The 20,857-nt window shown below is 35.3% G+C and overlaps 2 protein-coding genes across 2 annotated transcripts; one reads left to right on the forward strand and one right to left on the reverse strand.

Moving 5' to 3' along the window:
* Positions 1 to 123: 123 nt before the first annotated feature.
* Positions 124 to 2,518, reverse strand: LOC145727006 (vanin-like protein 3). The gene is made up of 8 exons (XM_081976381.1): positions 2,099 to 2,518; positions 1,909 to 2,040; positions 1,567 to 1,862; positions 1,307 to 1,518; positions 1,149 to 1,253; positions 917 to 1,099; positions 595 to 856; positions 124 to 543 (listed from the first exon to the last, which is right to left on the reverse strand). The coding sequence occupies exons 1-8, from the start codon at positions 2,156 to 2,158 to the stop codon at positions 174 to 176; spliced, it is 1,620 nt and encodes a 539-aa protein (XP_081832507.1). The 5' UTR covers positions 2,159 to 2,518; the 3' UTR covers positions 124 to 173.
* A 1,330-nt stretch (positions 2,519 to 3,848) lies between these two features.
* Positions 3,849 to 20,857, forward strand: LOC145726994 (polyamine-transporting ATPase 13A3-like). Its single transcript, XM_081976360.1, has 16 exons — positions 3,849 to 4,733; positions 8,518 to 8,881; positions 10,687 to 10,910; positions 10,973 to 11,157; positions 11,215 to 11,361; positions 11,418 to 11,622; positions 14,339 to 14,576; positions 14,629 to 14,805; positions 14,863 to 14,990; positions 15,048 to 15,248; positions 15,495 to 15,825; positions 15,890 to 16,125; positions 16,182 to 16,323; positions 17,315 to 17,692; positions 17,789 to 17,866; positions 18,231 to 20,857. The coding sequence occupies exons 2-16, from the start codon at positions 8,791 to 8,793 to the stop codon at positions 19,685 to 19,687; spliced, it is 4,218 nt and encodes a 1,405-aa protein (XP_081832486.1). The 5' UTR covers positions 3,849 to 4,733; positions 8,518 to 8,790; the 3' UTR covers positions 19,688 to 20,857.

A 20,857-nucleotide genomic window follows, 5' to 3' on the forward strand; every position in this document is an offset into this window, starting at 1 on the left:
ACTTGACTATGCTCAGATTGTGACATTTTGGACCTGAAGCACAAGCTTGAATGAAAACATTTTTAGTGTTGCAATTTTCTACTGAGCAACTGGGCTAAACTACAGTTATAGTCAAAAAATCACTTTGTATATTTTGCTAAATTTATTGATTAATTTTAATCCTTGCCCTTTATTTATAATAATAATAATAGGAGGCAACTGATTAAGAATGTTACTGCGGTTATAATGGAAGGACCAAGTGTAGTTCCAGCCACACCTCCATTGGTTGAGTTTCTCAAAGGATCCCAATCACGCTCAAAGTCCCTCCCAAAAATACCGAACGTCAACAACCGATTTTGTGGTTCAAGCAACTCTACATTCCTCCATAGAGTTGCAGAATTGTCCAAACGGCTACTCCACGAATATTGGCTCACCTGCAACGGTCTGATTGAACTTAACAAAGTAGTGGGCAACTGGAAACGAGTGTCCGATTGGGTAAAGTTCCCGGTGACGTTAATAGTGTTGAACGTCACTGGCCAACTTATGGTCGAATAGTTCTGAAAACTGTAACAAACTTTTAAACGTAATTTATTTAATTATAAATCACACACTTACCGTTGTCCACATGAACTTACAGACTGGTTTAAACAGGCTACTACCCCGCAGGTTTCCACACCTCCGTAGTAAACTCCCGAATATGTTCTGACGCCATTAAACGCCACCAGTTGATAAACGTAAGAATTAGAGCCATTCAAGCTATCGTTCACTGCGAAGGAAACGTTGAAATTGCAACAAAGCGTATTCTCTGCATCACCATGACACACTACAGCCTCCAAGCTGGAAGTAACGGTAGTGTTTATCACCAGCGAGTTGTGTTCTGCAAATTTACAGGTAATTCAAAATGTCATACTGTTAGTTGATTAAACAATAAACAAACCTTTCAGAGATGGATCCACCAACATGTAAAACCCATCCATTGATTGGGCTAAGCTGTCTATGGTATCAGTGTCGATTTCCTGAGGAGGAACGTTGAAATCTTCTTGGTTGGTTGGCACTTCGTGTACGAGCAGTTTGGTCCCGCTTTCCGGTAACATTTCGTACTCAATAGGACCGTGAGAAGCTGCAATTTTCTTATTATTACACGTCAAATGGTGTTTTAGTAAAGTTACCCAAAAAAATACCAGAACCACCGGCTCCTGCTTGAGGTAAACTGGCACCAGAGGCCAATAAAACCACATTCATTTCTTGAGCCCACATTTGCTCAATTTGTATAGCTACAGAATTTGACTATATGTAAAGTTTGAGCATTTTTTATATTAGGACTGACCTGTTAAATAAGGAAGTTCAGAGATCCAATTCAACGGAAAAATCACGTTTGCCACTTTCCTCTCCCTGGTCAGATTAAACGCCGGAATTCCGAACTGTATATCAAAACAAGTCATTATACCAAAAGTGGTATTAGCAATTTCCAGAACGGGCATATCCAACACTTTTGGTTTGCTCTTGGAGACTTCTCCAAACAAGTTCCACTTCCGGTACCTACTCTAGAGCTTTTTATTACCTTTTTGCAATTTATTTAACACCCACCTGGCGATTGGATTTCCTCCAGGTCCAAAAACCAGATTGGTGTTATAGTAGACCAAACCACTCTCTGGACAGTCATCTTCACCAGGGTAGCACTTTTCTTTTTCTGTTAAGTTAATAACAATGGTGGTGTTGTAACGAATAGCAGCGCAGGAGAGGTTGCGCAAAAAGTCAGGGTAGATGTCATTGGTGGAATTGCACAGGGCCACGTCACTGATTGGTGGTAATTGCGCGGCGTTGGCGATTGCGTTAAAGTAGGGTGTTAAAGTGGATTCGGGGAAAACCACTAGATCAACATGCTTTATATTTACATATTATTATGTTGAAAAATTATTATTAAAGCACCTGAACACTCGTTTTTGCCTGTTCTATCATGTCGATGAAGTTTCTGGTGTTTTCTTCTAGAACTTCCGCAGAGGATTGGGAGATGTTACGATTTATGGCAAATTCCATTACAGCAACCGTATAACCCTTCACCTGAATGTACAGGTTTAGCTTTAAACACTAATATAGTTATTAATATGAAACACCTTACCAGGAAAATTTGCAGTAGGAAAATGGCACTAACCAGAAATAGTTGATTGTAGCGCTTCATGTTTGAGACTTTAAGAAATATCAGTTTGTGATATGAAATCTAAACTTGGTTACAGCAAGTCATCACTTAAGATCAAAGTACTACTGCCACAAGATAATATACGTTTTTGTTAAGCTGGTCTATAAAGATAATAAACACACTTTTTAAAACAACCAAAATAGTTACTATGCTTAGCTTTTTGCAGTATAAAAAAGGAAGGTACTACCATAAATTAACAAACAGGGTTTACCTGCTGCTGGTTATAATTGAGTGATTTACGCAGACAGCAGCAGGAGTGGATCCAGGATTTTATTGAAAATTCTACTTGATGCAGATTACTATTTCCTATTATGGTGAACGTTTGAATGCTGCTTCCTACCTTAAAAGACACCACCAAAAATTTGTATTTTTGACACTAAAAAATAAATAAATTCTGTACATGTGACTATTAATTTTAATTGGGTTTCTAGGTAAAAAAATTGCTACTTTATCATTATAGTTAACTTTGTGATGTACCTCATTATAATAATTGACAACAGTATAGTACTTAAACGCATCAGAAATAGCAGAGTCGTATGTCAAGGTCCAAATTTACATATATCATTAATCTGGTATCAGAGAATGCTTCCAGCATCTATTAATTTATTCCTATACAGAGATTTCATAACTATATTAAACATAAATAGTGAGTGTATATTATTGATATAATGTATGCATAACCGACATTTTCCGTCTAGTTTAACAAGTTAAGCGTGGATTGCATAACTGATTATTATTTTGTAATTTTCCTTTTGTGTGTTCGGACAGAATTTGTCGGTTTGGTACCATCTCGACGCGTCTTTTTTTTTTGTTAAATCGAGTGCATTGCAAAGTTATTAGCAGCTGCAGTGGGTTGAATTCGGCACAACTTTCTATTCGTTCTCAGTTTGCGCCTAAATAGATGCCTATATGCGTATTTGCGTGTGATTGCCTTTACGAAATACCATCGTATGCCCTAAGTCGTCTAGATTATCATGTAAGTGTTGCTTTTCTTGAATTTTACCAATGTAATGTTAAGATATTTGTCATACACGTATACAAAGCGTGTTCAGTTTAATAAGATGATTAAAAAAAGTTAAATACACAAAGAATCTTGTTCCGTTAATGTTTTTCGTTCTTTTTTGAACATATCGATATGTCGCCCATTATTAGCACTATCGATAACGATGATAAAAATCGATGTGTGACCCTCCCCTATAAAGTTCAACAACTATTGATTGATTTCTCAAAGCGCGGTTGCCATAGTTATTGAACAGTAATAAAATGCACCTATTTTGCCCTTTTAAATACTCTGAAATGTTTATCAGGTATTGGTGGATATATGTAAATGGATTAGTTCTAGCGTTTTTGGTTAAAACAATATTGTTAATTTAAGAATACAAAATACAACATTAATGTTATTGACATATTTACATCGTTGACGTACTAATAAAAAAGGATCTACCAGATTTAACGTCTTTTTCTGTCAAATCCTTAACCTAAACAAAAAAAAGGTTGCAAATTCAGGAAAAGACAACGCTTTGGCATCGTGGTTTAACTATTCGTTGCCTCTGTCTTAATTGGACAATTCAAACCAATGAGCGTAGATGTGCTGTGTCAAATATATTTTTCGCTTATACCCTGTAGATGTCGCAACTGCTTTTGTCCTATTTATACAAAAGATTGGCAACCCCGAAAAATTGGCAATTCGCACAATCGCAGACAAGCTCTTGAGCAAAGTGGAGTTGGGCCTAGTGTTATCGGTTGGTGTCGTGTTACACGTTTTCTTGTGTAAAAGGTTTTGAAGTGATTTGTTATCGAATTTGTCCGTAGATAATCAAAAAGTGGTTAATCGTCGTAACCCCATTGAATGCTGGAAATTTGGCATTCCAACGCGAACCGGCTAACACCTAAATATATCTGGAAATCCAAGGCCTTACCAGACTGTGGTGCAACTTTTGAAACGTCTGTTTTTCGGAATAATCCCCACGTGATTTGAGGATGAAAATGAAGATTTATAAACTTTTAATATTAAACCAAATTATTAGAAGCTCCATGACTGTTTTACAGTGCAGTATTTCATTATAAGGGTTTCGGGTGTTTGAAAGTGAGGTTAGGACTGACGTGTGATTTCAGGAATTCGTGACGTAACTAGTTGCTCATCAGGGGCAAATTTGGTTGTTTTTCAGCCAAAAACTGTTTAATCTACTAGAGACTAAACCAAGTTTCGTGGACACTTACCCAGCGATTGCGCGTATACCCAAAACTGCCGGTTTTGGGACGATTTTATTCGAATTCCGCTCGATTTTTTTATGCCTTTCCATAAGCCCTTGTCTATTATGTATTCTAGTGATTATAACAAATATATTAAGGTTGTTTGTGGGAAATACTTGGATAGGATTTGCGAAATTTCCGCAAACAAGATGCACCAGATTGAATGCTCCTTCTTTACTACTGAGGCTGCATACAGAGCGAAGAACGATCCTGGGGATTGACAGAGGCTACTTGGAGCATCATATTATGCTTATTTGACACGTATTTGATGTCTTCTAATGATTCATTGCAGTTATACATAATGGTAAGTATTTTTTTTATATGTATTGTATACATTTTTAGCTTTTATGGTTATTTCCTCAAAAGAAATGTAGGACAATTTTGTCCTGTCTGAAAAAGTTTTATTCCTATAGGATTTTATTTACCTATCAGGCCCTCTTTGTTTTGGCCTCCCATGGAGCATGTAAAGCAAATTTGAGGTCAAGGTGATGTCATTTAACAGAACAATAATTTGGTGGTCAGAGTATGCCATTGTGATGTCAAATTGCTCTGCACCTTCCATGAAACGCCAAACAAACAGATTCATAATCTGACAGCTTTCAACCATCCCATTAGTTGGAAAAGTACTCTGATGTAATTGCTTCAGTCATTTCATGATAGCTAATGCTGTTATTTGTTAGTAATAACCTTGGTAATAACTAAAATTTCCTCAAAAAATTATGGATTTACCTTTTTCAACATTTAATCACTGTTTTCTAGTTATTTGCAAAGAAAAACTAGAAAGTATTCACACTACTTACTAGTTTTTTAGCACGGGTAAATTACAAATACTTTGTCTTTCAATTCACATTTTGACACGGCTTTTCTACCTGTCTGTACCAAATTTGTATGTGTTTTTTCAAGTTATTGAAATTTGTTACTCCAAGTGTGCTTTACAGGCAATTTTGTCCCTGACTGTCCTTTCAAACTGTGTTTCTGTCAGTTCACACTTTAACACAACTTTTCTTCCTGACTGTACCAAGCTTTGTAGTGTTTTTGACTCGGTTTTTGAGGTTCTTGGATAGGGAATTTAATAAAGATTTCAAAAATGTTCTTAAAACAGTCATTTTCTCCCTCTAAAAGCTATTTTTGTCTCTGACTGTCCTTTCAAACACTGTTTCTGGCATTTCAAACTTTGACACTGCTTTTTTACCTGTCTGTACCAAATTTGTATGTGTTTTTTCAAGTTATTGGATAGGGAATTTAATGAGGATTTGAAAAATGTTCTTAAAACAGTCATTTTCTTACTCCAAGTGTGTTTTACAGGCAATTTTGTCCCTGACTGTCCTTTCAAACTGTGTTTCTGTCAGTTCAAACTTCAACACAACTTTTCTTCCTGACTGTACCAACATTTGTAGTGTTTTTGAGGTTATTGGATAGGGAATTTAATAAAGATTTCAAAAATGTCCTTAAAACAGTAATTTTCTCCCTCTAAAAGCTATTTTTGCCTCTGACTGTCCTTTCAAACTGTGTTTCTGTCAGTTCAAACTTTAACACAACTTTTCTACCTGACTGTACCAAATTTTGTAGTGTTTTTGAGGTTATTGGATAGGGAATTTAATAAAGATTTCAAAAATGTCCTTAAAACAGTCATTTTCTCCCTCTAAAAGCTATTTTTGCCTCTGACTGTCCTTTCAAACACTGTTTCTGACATTTCAAACTTTGACACTGGTTTTTGTATCTGTCTGTACCAAATTTGTAGTGTTTTTTCAAGTTATTGGAGAGGAAATTTAATGAGGATTTGAAAAATATTCTTAACCTTCGTAATACTGACTGGGGTAATTCTGTACCCCAATTAAATTTTTTTTTCTAAATACTGTAATATTATCTTTTTGTCATACAGGAAATTAAAGTTTCTTTAGGTATGCTAAAGAGAGGTATTTTGCTATATAAAGCCATGTAGGAATATTTGAAAAAAAAATCTACTATTTTTTTACAGCGGTTTTTGTAGCCTGGGGTGCAAAAATACCCCAGTCAGTGCGTTGAGCCAGTCTATACTTGTCAGCGGCAAACTGCTTTCGGCGAGATTTTTCCTGTTTATTCTTGTCAAACCGCACAACAAAACTGACGGAACAGGAGATACAAATGTATCACGACGGAAACCTCGATCTAGGGGAAGATTTACCTCTATTTGAGGAGTCACTCAGCGACGAAGAGGACTATGTGGACAAAATTGACTCCGAGCCCGACGAGATTGAAGGACAAGTTGCTGATCAAACCGACAATGAGGATTCTAGTGAAGACTCTAGTTCGATGCCTACTTTTGTTAGTAAAGATGGCACTGTTTGGTATAAACAGCCAATATAACGTACAAAATCTTTAATCCTATGGTGATTTTTGGACATATTATTGATACCGCAGCGCTAAACTCTTTCATTTTATGGAAAATAAAATATCCCGTTTGGAAAGATTCTTATTTGGATGCCAGGCGTACATTTCTGCTATGTCTGGGAAAGGAACTTGTAAAGAATCACACAATTAGAAGATATAAAAATAAGGATAGATTACAACAACCAATCCGTGATCACATGCTGACTGTGGTTCCTGAATGTGACCGCCAAATAAATCCAATCGCGCAGAGATGGTCTGGTCGGTGTTACATTTGGCCAAGAAAAAATGACAGAAAGACCCGAAATAAATGCGAGGTGTGTGCAAAGTTTGTATGTGTGGAACATAGTAAGAAAAAAGTCATTTGTACACAGTGTGAAAAGTAATCCACAGGTTATATTTTAAACTCATGACTTTTGAATTTAAACTGACGTTTTTTTGCAGTAGTTTAAAATACATACGTTTTTCTTGTTAATAAAAATGTATCTTAATAAATTAGTTGTGTAAAAAAACATGTCTGCACTTTTTTTTCCGAAGATAGAAACAAAAATAACATGGGGTACAAAATTACCCCAGTTAGTAGTTGAAGGGGGTCTCAGTCACTCAGTGTTACGAAGGTTAAAACAGTCATTTTCTCACTACAAGTGTGTTTTACAGGTAATTTTGTCCCTGACTGTCCTTTCAAACTGTGTTTCTGTCAGTTCAAACTTCAACACAACTTTTCTACCTGACTGTACCAAATTTTGTATTGTTTTTGATGTTATTGGATAGGAGGTTTAATAAAGATTTCAAAAATGTCCTTAAAACAGTAATTTTTTCACTCTAAGTAGGTTTTACAAGCTATTTTGTCTGACTGTCCTTTCAAATGATGGTTCTGGCAGTTCAAACTTTAACACCACTTTTCACCCTGACTGTACCAAATTTTGTAGTGTTTTTTTTCATGTTACTGGATAGGAAATTTAATGAGGATTTCAAAAATAGTATATTTTACAGTCAAATAGTTCCACTCAAGTTTATTAATTAAGTCTATCTATAATTTGCATTGTTTTTAAGTAGGATAGAAAAAGTTGAAAGTCAAGTATGGTGATATCTTTAATTTTTGTATGATTGCCCTTTTTATATACTTTTCTTAGTAATTTGCCTGTTCAATATCAACTCTTATTACTCAGGTAAACTGAACTCTTATCCAGTTAATTATAACGTGCTTCATTAATTCCCAGGTAATGTCAAGCAAGTCAGCAAAAAATCCAAGCCATAATTTAGATAATTTTTGTCTAGAATGATAACAGTTAAAACCGAAATACCTACATACCTGAGTTTCCTATGCAAGGGTTTTAATGAAAAGTGTTGTTGATAAGTTCAATCATAAACCATGAGATTTAATTATTTCTTTTACAACTTAAGTGATTTAACTGGAAATTACTTATTAGCTCATAAACCTGTTTACTCACCTGTTTATTTCTAGAAAATTTGTCTTGTCTAATAAAGATTTGTGTGAGCTAGAATATCTTGACAAATTGTTGAAAATTGTACTTGAGATTTGATTAAAATTTTGTGATTCTACCAGCACAACTGAGAGAGTAATGTAAAATAAATTGTTGTAAAATTCCAATTGAAGGCAAACTGAGATAAGATTCAGTCCAAGCAAGCTAAATGTGCTAATAACATTTACCCGTTTATCATGTATTTACCAAAATGTTTTTTTTTTTTTTGAATTTCAGATCCTCCATACTAAGGAATAAATCCACTTATCTCAGTGTCATTTGTGTGAGATCCTAGAATATGTGGTCGAGAGTACGCCGAAAAGTGGAGAAGTTTTTGCCGGAAGATATCGAATAGTGTCTTAAGGAAAAAAAGCGTTTGTGGACTTTACAGCATAGACTGTGCTAAGCTGCACTTTGGGAGACTCAACTGATACAAGAACGCAAAAAGCGTGCGGGTGTTTAATCTAAGTGAATCCGGTATTTAAGTGTTATTTTTGTTTAAACGGTAAAATGGGGAGCGATAACATATTTTCCATGTTCTTCAAGAAGAAGAAAAGCAATAATCTGAGGACTTTGGAGCAAATCGAGGGCCTGTTAGGAGGTTTGTAACAAGACTAATTTCAGGAGAAATACCTATACTGTTTGGTTTACTTTTTTTGTGTTACTTACTTTGTTATTCTTAGCAAAAGCTTAAACATATTTGCAGCCAGAAACAGCATTATTTAATCAAACATTGAAAACCTAACATGATATTATTTAACCTTTGATCCACATTGGACTTGCGCTATTTGGCAGTAACATACCAATAACGTACATAACTCTCCAAACCCTTATTTATATTACAAATACAATAACCCACATGTGTATATTGTCTAATTCTAAATAATTTAACTCCACTTTTATTATGATTGATAATGCTAGCTTAAGCAGTTATTAATGTATTTCTTGGAATGGGCAACCAGAAACCATTTAGTTATGCTGTAGTTGATTTGTTATGGTCAGGTTAGGAAAACCTCTAGTCTATTGTCAATTGTATTGTAATTAGTGGGGGTTTCCCTGGTTTTTTCCACTTGTTTTGCATTGGGCTGTCCTTGGATCATTAGATGAGGAGTAGTTTACCATTAATAGTGTATGAAGGTCAACAAACTTCTCACCTACAGATTTGTTTAAATTTTTGTCATTTTAGTCCACTTGAAAATGATGATTAATCATAAATTAGCAATTTGCAGTAGTCAACAATGTTTTAGTACACATTTCAACCATTAAATTCTCCATAAGCTGTGGTTGGTATAATAATGACGTTTATTAACGTCAAAAGACTTTATGATCTATAGTAAGTCCACTTGTGCAGTATTTGCGTAAAAACTGTCTACTGTAGACGTACCATTAATCCTGTGACATCATCCTAAAAATTCACGTTTTCTGTCTAATAATAAAAAGTCGATCAAAAGTTATTAATTTTATTAATTAAATTATTAAAATTAATAATGTATTGTTTATTGTTTATGAAAGTTATTACTTGCACACATTATTGTGATGACACTGCACCATTATTGTGATGGATAGTGTCTTTAAGTCTTATAATAATTAAGTTTGAGCTGTGAACCACAGTGAATGTTTCAACTTTGCTCAAACTTTTTGGTGGTTTTCCTTACTTCAAGAAAAATAAGAAATTTTCTCTTATTATGTCTCTAAATTTCAAATATTTTTTCAAATTACAGTTATTATTTGATATCCCGATCTGAAATATTTTGCCATATAAATAAACAAGTATTGATTTCTCTAGAAGCTTTCTCACATATTAATAGGAACAATTTTTGAAACTGGGCCAAATGCTATTACCTTGACTTCCTATTAAATGCTGCTACCTTAGACTTATATTAGGCTCCAGTTAAGTCATAATTGATAACTGATTTATGTAGTATCTCACTTAACTCGCCTTTAGAGTATCCTCAATTCAGCCAATATCACTAATCAACATTTAATTACCATCTTAAGCAACTACTCTTGCATTTTATATTAATTACTACATACAACTCTCTTTAACTAGTTTTAAAGTTGTTCAGAAAAAGTAACGTTTTTTAATATCTGAAAAAAAAATCAGTATCAAACACTAATAAGGTCAAAGCTTTTCAAAAGAAGGACTTTAATCAGATAAATGATCTGAAATCTGAGTTTATAGGTGTCTTATCTTGGAGAACAAGTGTATTCAACCTCTAGACAGTTAGTTATCTCCTTAGTTATCATAATCCTTCAACACATTCTGATTGCGGACTTTATTAGTGTTGCACTTTATCCCGTTTTAGTTTTGTTTACACTATTACTTTTATTGGAAGTTATGAATCATGATAACTGGTGTGATTATCCCTGAAGGTAAATTTCAAATTGAAATGTCTCTCTTTGCAGGAAACCAGCCCAATGACTTTAAAATGCTTATCAACAAAGGTCAAGATGACCAAATGGAGATATATTACTACAAACCCAGTCAGGTCAAAACCGCCTTGACTTACGTAGGTTTCATACTGACCTGCGGTTTGCTTCGACTCATCTACCACTGGGAACCTCACCTATATTTGTATTCCACCTGTGTGAACTGCAGAATAAACGAGGCGGAAAAAATTTTAATTGTGGTATGGGTTTTTTACAAGTGTTTGTCAAATGGCGGTTGCCAATCCCTAATTTTTCGTTGCAGGAACTCTACAATGGAAAACACAAAATCTACCACGTAAAACCGCTAAAAGTGCTGACGCCTGAATCCGTCGCCGAAATGAAACACGAAGACGACGTTCTCCATCATCAGAACAATGTTCAGGATATTCCAGTACCCCAAGCTTTGTCCGTGCATTACGAACAGGGAGAGTTTCGCGAAGTTGACAAGTAGGTTGCATGCCCAACTGTCCAGAAACGTTGTTTTTACATGCGAAAATTTTGTAGGTTAATGATGTTTAGCGTGAAAAAAATTACGTACTTATACGACACCACCAAGCAACAGTTTGTCAAGTTGGCCGGCTTGGATAATGGAGTGCCCTGTGAGGTTTTCCATCAGTACAAAGCTCTAACAGCGGGCGAGAACTTTATGAGGTTTGTTCTTTACAGCCCAAAGCTTGCAGGAATTTAAAACGAGGTTATTATTGCAGGAGGCTAGTATATGGGGCTAATCTGATTTTAGTGAAAGAATCGTCTATTGTCACGCTACTATTCCTTGAGGTTCTGAACCCTTTCTACATCTTCCAGTTGTTTAGCTTCATTTTGTGGTTCAGCGATGAGTATTACTACTACGCTGCCGCTATTATGCTAATGTCTGTCTTTGGGATTACCATGTCGGTCAGACAAACCAGAAAGGTAAGAATAAATGGCTTTTTTAATTTCCTAAACACTAATTAAAGTGGTTTGCTCATTTGAATAGTCAGATTAAGCTGTTATTGAAACTTTTTGATTGATAATGTTTGTTCCTCCAGACACAGTCTACTTGAAAAAAAAAAAACTGTCAATCATATCATAATACCAGATAGAAAGTAGAAATTTTGATTGTCGTAATCAGATTAATCTGAGGATTATTCATTCAAAGTGGTTAACAATAAGAATGACATGTATAATCATAAAACAGTTATTATACAGGGTGGTCCAGTTTTAAGTGTTAATAATTCACCATTCTATAGCCAATCAAAAAATAAGTTGACCTGCATTATGTCACTTTTCTGAAAAACGTTCCCTAAGGAAGAGACAGTCCTCCAAATTTCAAATGGTAAAACTAAACATTCAAGACTTGTGAGAGTCCAAATTTGTACTGAATAGTCTAAAAACTTGCTATTTACTACAAGGAATAGTCTTATAATTCGTTTTCTCAGACTGCCATCCTGTCTGAAACTGGATTTCAAGAACTAAAAACAGTTAGTTATCTCCGGAAATCAAGACAAAGATTGTATTGTGCATGAAACTCATTTTTTACTACTAAAAATAATCTAAAAGTTGAACTGACTTTACTAGGACTAAAGAGAGTCCAAAAGTCTATTTTCAGGACTTTAATTGGTGTACAACTCGATTTTCTGGACTGGAACAAGTCTACAAGTAAATAAAATTTTCGGACTATTTCATTTCTAAAAATTAGTTCTCAAATATCGTAGCATTTGGTACCAAATTTTTTTACTTTTATTACTGAAGAAACTTGACTTTTGGCAATAGTCTTAAACAAACATTCTCAAGACTATGGACAGTGTACAAACTGGCTTTTAGGCCTGATAAGTCAAAAACTTTGTAAAGATAGTCTTGATGCTCAATTTGAGGCACTGAAAACCGCCTTAAAGCACTAAAAACAGTCTAGTCTATTTTTAAGAAATACTCGAATTTTTAGCACTGAGGTAGAAGAGAATTTAAAATTAGAATTTCAATTTCTAGAACTCGATTTAATAGTGACAAAGCTTGGAATGCCATTTTAAGTCTATGAAGAATGTAAAATTTGTTTATTAAGTTTGCTATGTAAATAACTTGGTGAAGATAGTCTTGAAACTCAATTTTCCAAGCTAAAAGCAGTTTTGAAGCGCTAAAAATAGTCCAGAATTCTGCTGAGCAAAGTAAAAAGCACGAAAAGTTAGTTTTTAAGACAATTTTCATGAATCTAATGTCAATGTCCTGTGTCTAAGACTATTTTCTAGACTAAAATATTAAAATGTGTCTTCAAATTATGAAAACTTACTTCAAATGCAAATTTTAAGCTTCTGATGTCACTTTTCATTAGTTCAGAGTAATTTTTTGGTGTTCAAGTCAATTTTTAAGGTTTAAATGTATGAATTTGTTTGTCTAGAAAATTTGTAGTAGTAATTCTAGAAAAAGTAGTTTTTTATGTCTACAAGTCAATTTTCAATATTGTCTCTCAATTTGCAGGAAAATTGGTTACAACCACAATTTTTAAGCTTCTGAAATCAATTTTTATCTTTTCTAAGTAAATTTTTAAAACTGAAGTCGTTCAGTTTGTCTGGAAACTATGAAAACTGGCTACAATGACATTTTTAAGCTTCTTAAGTAAATTTTCCGTTTCCAAGACAATTTTTAAGTTGGGTTGGTTTAGTTTTGGATCTTTGAACGTAATAACTGAATTATCTCGTAATCAAAGTTTCAAATCAGAATTTTATAAGAGATTATTTCTTTTTCATCATGAACAATGAAATTAAAATGATGTTTTTTAAATAATGATGAAATAACTATGATGTTCTTTAAAATATCTAGAGACGTAGAAAATAAGGCAAAAACATGAAAACCATCTTCCTGTATCTACGCTGCTACTGGAGAATTTTGGCAAACGTCATTCATAATGAGTATTAATTTCATAAGCTGCTTGTTCCAAATTTGATCAAAATTGCTCCAACGTTCTGACAGTTATGACAAAAAATCATTTTTCAGGAAAATTACATAATGCATGTCAACTTATTTTTTAATTGGCTTGGTGAATTATTGACATTTAAAACTGGACCACCCGAAGAACGCGAAGAAGCGAAGAACAGCTATTTAGGGACAAACGGCATAATTCCTTTGACGTTGGGATGATGTTTTTGGCTGACCTCGGTTTGCCTTTGATTATTTTATTTCATTTTGAAATAAAAATTGCATCCAATTTCTTCAGTCAAATATAAACTAATTTCTTATAATCATTGTTTACTTCTCTTGAGTCAAAGTGTTTTAAGTTCGCCTTTTAATGATTGGAAGACATCAATCCTTATTAACTATTATTAACTTTAAACTGACGTTTTAAAACAAATATTTGATGTTGTTTGAGATATGGCAACGTTTTTCAACAACCTGAATGACCGACCAATGAAACTCCTGATATTCAATGATCAAAGCCGATATCAGTCGATTGTCTCTTTAACTTTGATAGGAAGAGTCTCTCTAATTCGCTTTCTCTTTTCAACTATCTTTTCTTGTTAAATAGTTATTCTTTGGTTGCAGTTTTATTAAAATCCTTTCAGTTAGCGGTTTTTCAAATGTATAGTTTTTTGGAAACTTACAATCCTCACCATGCATTTTGCACTATTTGCGATTGATTAATACTTTAATTCACCAGAATCAGAGAAACTTGAAGTCAACAGTTCACTCTAGTGACGTATGCACCGTTTTGCGTCGTTCTCCTAAAGGGTCAGATTACGATGAACTGAACGATCACGGCTACACCACCGAAATAATTTCAACCGACTTGCTGGTACCTGGTGACATAATGGAAGTACCGTCGCACGGGTGCGTTATGCACTGCGATGCCATTCTGCTTACCGGAAATTGCATTTTGAACGAAGCTATGTTGACTGGTGAGTGCTTTCTTTGGGTTTCAATTGGAACAATCTTAAATGAGGATATTAGGTGAGAGTGTGCCTGTAACCAAGACTGCTCTACCGAACTTTCCCAACATCATCTACGATCCTAAGGAGCACGCGAGGCACACGCTGTTTTGCGGCACTCAGGTGATCCAAACTCGCTATTTTGGTAATGAAAAAGTTTTGGCTGTGGTTATCAGAACTGGTTTTTCCACCTCTAAGGGTTAGTTCTGTTTTTCTGGTTATTTTCAGTTTAATATTGGTGGACGGCTTATTACAGGTAGTCTTGTGCGCAGCATTTTGTACCCACCTCCAGTTGATTTCCGCTTCGAAAAAGACAGTTACAAATTTGTGGCTTTCCTGTCAGTCATTGCAGCCATCGGGTTTTTGTATACCCTGGTAACCAAGGTAATTGCATTAATCTGATTGCACGATCTTGTATTTAAGTGTATAATTATTGTGCAGATATTGAATCACGTTCCGGCTAGAGAGATTGTCTTGCAAGCTTTAGATTTGATTACGATTGTAGTACCGCCGGCTCTGCCAGCCGCCATGACTGTTGGCCGTCTGAACGCTCAAATACGTTTAAAAGACAAAAAGATCTTTTGCATTTCTCCCAGAACTATTAATGTATCGGGAAGTATCAACTGTGTCTGTTTTGACAAGGTAAGTAAGTGTTGTTATTAGTATGACTAAAATTATGTAGAAAACAATCCAAACAAAATGGTAGTGACGTAGATATATCTAAAATGTCATAATGTAGCACAACAACTATCTTGTTTGTGATTCAGTTGCAATCCTAAAATAAAACTTTTGTTTCTTGGTAATCAAGCTTTATAACCACTTTGATGAGTTAACATTTCTCTTAAGGAGTTCAACAGACTTAACTACCAAATTTTTGTGTTTTTCTAGACGGGGACGTTAACAGAAGACGGTTTGGATTTACTGTGTGTTGTGCCGGCCGCAACTAAATCTTTCAAGTCACCAATCGAAACCGTGGAGAATATGCCCTATGACACGTTTCTCTATGGTCTAGTGTGCTGTCATTCGCTTACAATCATCGACAATCAAATAGTGGGCGATCCCTTGGATCTAAAAATGTTCGAATCCACTAAATGGGTGATGGAAGAAATGAACGATGTGGCCGATAACAACCGATTCAATATGTTATTTCCCACGGTATTGAAACCGCCTAAAAACCGCGCCTCTTTGAACCAAAATCTAAGTGAAGAACCCCAAATTGGTTAGTTTTTACTTTGTCTTACTGTTTAACTGTGATATAAGTTTGAGTTTTGCAACTAAAACAGGTATTCTGAGGGAGTTTCCGTTCTCGAGCAGTTCACAACGTATGGGAGTTATTGTCCGGTTGCTGAACGGTAGTAACTTTGAGTACTACTGCAAAGGATCGCCGGAAATGATCCTCAATTTCGTTAAGAAGGAGACTATTCCAGCGGATTTCCACGATATCTTAGAAAGCTACACTCAGGAGGGTTACAGAGTGATTGCGATGGCTCACAAAGAGTTACGCCTAAGCTATACTAAGGTTTGACCAATTTTCCAATTAGTTAAATTAGTAGGTTAACAGACAGTTGTTTATAGGTTCAAAAAGTTCAAAGGGAAGTGATTGAGAAGGATTTGGACTTTTTGGGGCTTATAGTGTTGGAGAACAGGCTGAAACCAGAAACTTTTCCGTGTATTCAAGCTCTGAATGATGCCAACATTAGAGTTATAATGGTCACAGGTAAATTGTCATAGATTTGTGTTTTTACTGTTTGTCTGATGGTGTACAATAATAATGGCGTTTATTTAGCATAAAAAAAAGCTATAAATATAAACATTTACATGGTCAAGCGAATAAAAAACAGGAATTAATGACACTCAAATAAAAACAATATGAACTTAAATCTACAAACAAAACAGAAAATTTTAAAATTAGAAATTAACATTACATTAAAAGAATATGTTTTCTTAAAGATTTCCTAAAATCGGTAAGAGTGTTGCAGTTTTTCACATAGTTAGGCAGCATGTTAAAATCATACAAACCTTTATACAACACAGAATTGTGCATCTGACTAGTTTTACATCTCTCACTCAAAATAAAATCGAAACCGTTTCTCGTGTTGTAACTATGGACATCCCTAAAAAACTTTATCTGCAAATATAAGGCGGTAAAAGTTCGTGCTTTATTTTAAAAACAAACACATAAGTGGCAAACAGGATCATCCGTTTAATACACAACATATTCAAAACATTAAGCATGGTGCGACAGGGGTGTAAATAGTGATTTTGGACAATCTGAATTTGATCGATCTTGAAAGCAGGTAGACTGTATAAGAGGGTGGAACAAAACTCGAGATGTGGAAGGGCAATGCTGCTGTATAATAGCAATTTAGTACTTGTTGATAACTGACTTCTTGTTATATAATCAGCATGTGCGTAGAATGTTAAACTCTGATCAAAAATGACACCCAAATATTTTATTTCATTTTCATGGATTATTTTTTGGTTGTTAATAACTATATTCAGACTTTGAAAATGTACAGATTTTAAACTGTGTTTCTTCCCAAACAAACAAAATTTTGACTTTGACGCATTTACACTGAGCCCGTTTTTACAGAGCCAGTTCAATAAACTGTCCAAGTCACTATTAACAGTTTTCTCCATCATATCCAATTCACCTCCCGCCATGTATTATATTATACACATTATAATTATATTATTTCTGCTTAAAGGAGACAACATTCTCACGGCAATTTCGGTGGCAAAAGACTGCGACATCGTACTTCCTTCGCAAAGCATCATTACAGTCAACACTGACAACAGCAATCCTCCTAACTTATATTACACGTTGACTACGACCAAAGACCGCACGAAAGCCATTAAAGACACTTCGGTGGTGTCTAATTCCATCAGCGCAGTCAGCCTCGAAACGCTGGAAAGCCAGTTGCACACAACCTCGATTAGCACGGTCCGAGAACGTGATCCAACAGGAAACGGCTTGACCAGACCGTCCGGGCTGTTGAACAATTATCGATTTGCCATGAATGGTCGTACTTGGGGTGTACTGAAGGAGTATTATCCGGATTTGTTGCCGAAGATTTGCACTAGAGGTAGGATTTAATATGCAATTTAAACCAATTTGGGTGTAGTTAGGAAAACTGTTGTAGTTTGTTGTGGAATTAAAGCTTGATTGTTTTGCATTTCAGGAACAATATTTGCGCGAATGTCTCCAGAACAGAAGCAACAGCTTGTCCAGGAACTGCAGGCTCTTGGTTATTATGTCGGTAAGTACCGCATTATTTTTGCTCAAAGTATTTATGGCAGTTGAACCAGATTAAGTGATCTGAAGTAAATCGACCCTATAATATTTAGTGTTATTAAACTCTGGAGTACATTTCTGAGCCATGTGTTAATCAACTTAAAAGTAAAAGTTTTTCGTAGTGCTGGTGGTGGTCAATGTGTTTCAGATTTATTAAAGTTTGTGGTGTCGCGCGTTTTCTCCTAAGGCATCTTCAGATCAAACCATAAAGTCACACACACATAATAAAATACAAAAATTAACAAACTTTAATAAATATGTAACTGTGACGTGGTGTTTCAAGGCAAATTATACGATACATACATCTGAAAGTTATAATATTCTTTCAGCTATGTGTGGTGATGGTGCAAACGATTGTGGCGCTCTCAAAGCAGCCCACACTGGCATTTCTCTATCGGAAGCCGAATCCAGCGTGGCTTCTCCATTCACTTCGAAAAATCCCAACATAACCTGCGTTCTGGACGTGATCAGAGAAGGACGCGCCGCTCTGGTAACCAGTTTTGGTATTTTTAAATACATGGCTGGGTACTCGTTGTGTCAGTTCGTGTCCGTGTTGATTCTCTACTCCCTTCAAACCAATTTGACCGATATGGAGTACTTGTACATTGACTTGTTCATTATCTCGATATTCGCGTTCTTTTTCGGCAAAACCGAGGCTTACCCGGGTAAGTTGCACAAACAGACGCCGTTAAGCAGTTTGATCAGTTTGTCGCCGGTGTTATCGTTGGTCGTGCACATGATCCTAGTCACCGTGTTTCAAGTGGCCGCTTTCGAACACTTGAAGTCGGAACCGTGGTATGTGCCGTTTAATTCAAGTGACGGGGAGACAATTGCTTGTTATGAGAATTATGCCATCTACACCGTGTCCAGTTTCCAGTACATTATTTTGGCTATAGTGTTCTCCAAGGGGTATCCTTATAGAAAGTCTATGTTCTCGAATTATGGCTTTATCATCTCCTCTATAGCGGTTACAGCCATTTCTGTGTACTTAGCTTTATGGCCGTCAGACTTTATTAGAGATAAGTTTGAACTGCAAGTACCGGAAAGTATGGATTTCCGTTTATACATGCTCGGTTACGCTGCAGTTAATTTTGTTGTCAGCATGCTGGTGGAACACTTCTTTATTGAAAAGCTGCTTTTCAAGCATCTCAGATTTAAGTTCCACAACGTGGACAAGTCAAAGAAGAAGTATCTGGCTGTGGAACGTCAACTGAATAGAGACACCAGATGGCCGGTGTTAACATCAGATTTTAGAAGTGCAGCCAGTCCGTTAACTCCAGCACCAGAATGTCACGCTGAAATTGTGGTGGAAAAAGAGAACAAATTTGACAAGAACCACATACTCAACAAACTATTCGACAATGGAAATGACGTGTCTAATGGCAACTCCGCTTTCACCACTCCCAATCACGAATACACCACTCCGGACCATAAGGCTGCCGCCGAATATTTAGACTACTCCAGTCTGCGTTCAGACCACAATTTTTCTAGTCCTAGCAAAAGTGAAACGTTTAAATCGGTCAGCAACAATATGAGCAGTTACGATATGGCCAGTTCCCAACTAGATATTCCGGAAATACCGTTCGATGAAGTAGTCTCGATGACTCCAACGAAAAATGCCATCAACATATCAGTGAATGAGGAGGTGGAAGCGGATTTGTCAGGAAATTCCCCACCAAACAATTACTCGCACTTTAACGCGTTCGGTATCAGCAAGAGTCCTCCCGAAAGTCGAAACGAGGAGAATTTAAGATTAGAATTGAATAATTTTGATATAAATAGGTGATACAATAGGGGTTTGTTTAGGGTTGTTTGTTTTTTTAATTAGATTTTGAGTTGGAAAGTATCGGGAACGTTCATAGAAGTTCTCAGAAAGTTCTGTGAAGGTTTCCGCTGCTTTGGGTGTTGCCATATGAAAATTTGCCACTGATTTGGTTCACGAGCGGGTTCTAATTTAAGTAATATTGACCACAAAGTTTAGAGATGTTTTAGGACCATGTAACGGGGTTCAATAATTATTTGTACCTTGCATGCTATTTGTTAACCAGAGAGGGTAATACATAATTGTTCCAACAGTGAGTGAATACGAGCGAGTTGAACATTACTGTATAAAATCATGTTTTGCAAATAAGTAACTAAATGAAATGAAACGCACATTTCATGTAATTTGGAATACCTTATGGGTAGAGTTACCAAGTTCAGTTACCTAAATTTACACAGATTGAACTGAAAATCTCTAAACTTTGTCGCCTATTTTGAAAGGCGATTATATTAAGTCTAAAAAAAACCTTTTTCTAGTAACATTTTTCTTCTACTTTTTATAGTTTATAATAGGTGATATACGGAGTTCTTCGACGTTCCACGAAAACGTACTTAAAAATAACACTGCCTCTTAGCAAGTTTTAAAATTAGTCATTGTCGATAATAATCTGGTTTAATTTAATTACTTGCCTCCAACCAGAGTACCATAATTAGCACAATATCAAGAGCCCAACTTCTCAATTTTTGGGTCAACTTAACGCAACAAGGGCCAGGACTCTGTATTCACCACTTTCCATAAAATTAAAAAAATTGTAACCATAAAACTTATTAGAAAATATATTAGATAGCCCTTTGGGGCCGTAGCGTTGTTTAGGCTTGATTAGTGAGTAAAAAATTGCTTCTTTATAGTATTACTAATGTATAATATTGTGATTATAAAATTTACAGGCCCTTTATTGTTGAAAGTTTATGTAATTTTATATTTTTAATAGTTGCAGAGGTAGTTTGTTAGGGGGATTAGTGTAAAAAACGGGTGTTGCGCTTAAATTGTATTTTACTAACGTGATTATATTGACTTAATCAAGTATTATAATAGTTAAATGTTAGAGCTAGGCCAATATTATACTTAATTTATGCTTAGATTTATAATATATTATTTTTTTCTCTTTATAAATTAATTATACACTTTACTGAA

The sequence above is a fragment of the Ips typographus genome, linkage group LG3, assembly GCF_016097725.1.
Source record: "Ips typographus isolate SLU linkage group LG3, UJ_Ityp_2.0, whole genome shotgun sequence".
NCBI lineage: Eukaryota > Metazoa > Arthropoda > Insecta > Coleoptera > Curculionidae > Ips > Ips typographus.

Coding starts and splice junctions, on each gene's coding strand:
- LOC145727006 (XM_081976381.1), bottom strand. CDS start 2,158: ATGAAGCGCTACAATCAACTATTTCTGGTTAGTGCCATTTTCCTACTG. Junction 1,863..1,908: donor AGGCAAAAACGAGTGTTCAG/GTGCTTTAATAA, acceptor GTAAATATAAAG/CATGTTGATCTAGTGGTTTT. Junction 1,100..1,148: donor TGGTTCTGGTATTTTTTTGG/GTAACTTTACTA, acceptor AGAAAATTGCAG/CTTCTCACGGTCCTATTGAG.
- LOC145726994 (XM_081976360.1), top strand. CDS start 8,791: ATGGGGAGCGATAACATATTTTCCATGTTCTTCAAGAAGAAGAAAAGC. Junction 16,126..16,181: donor TACGCCTAAGCTATACTAAG/GTTTGACCAATT, acceptor AGTTGTTTATAG/GTTCAAAAAGTTCAAAGGGA. Junction 17,867..18,230: donor GGCTCTTGGTTATTATGTCG/GTAAGTACCGCA, acceptor ATATTCTTTCAG/CTATGTGTGGTGATGGTGCA.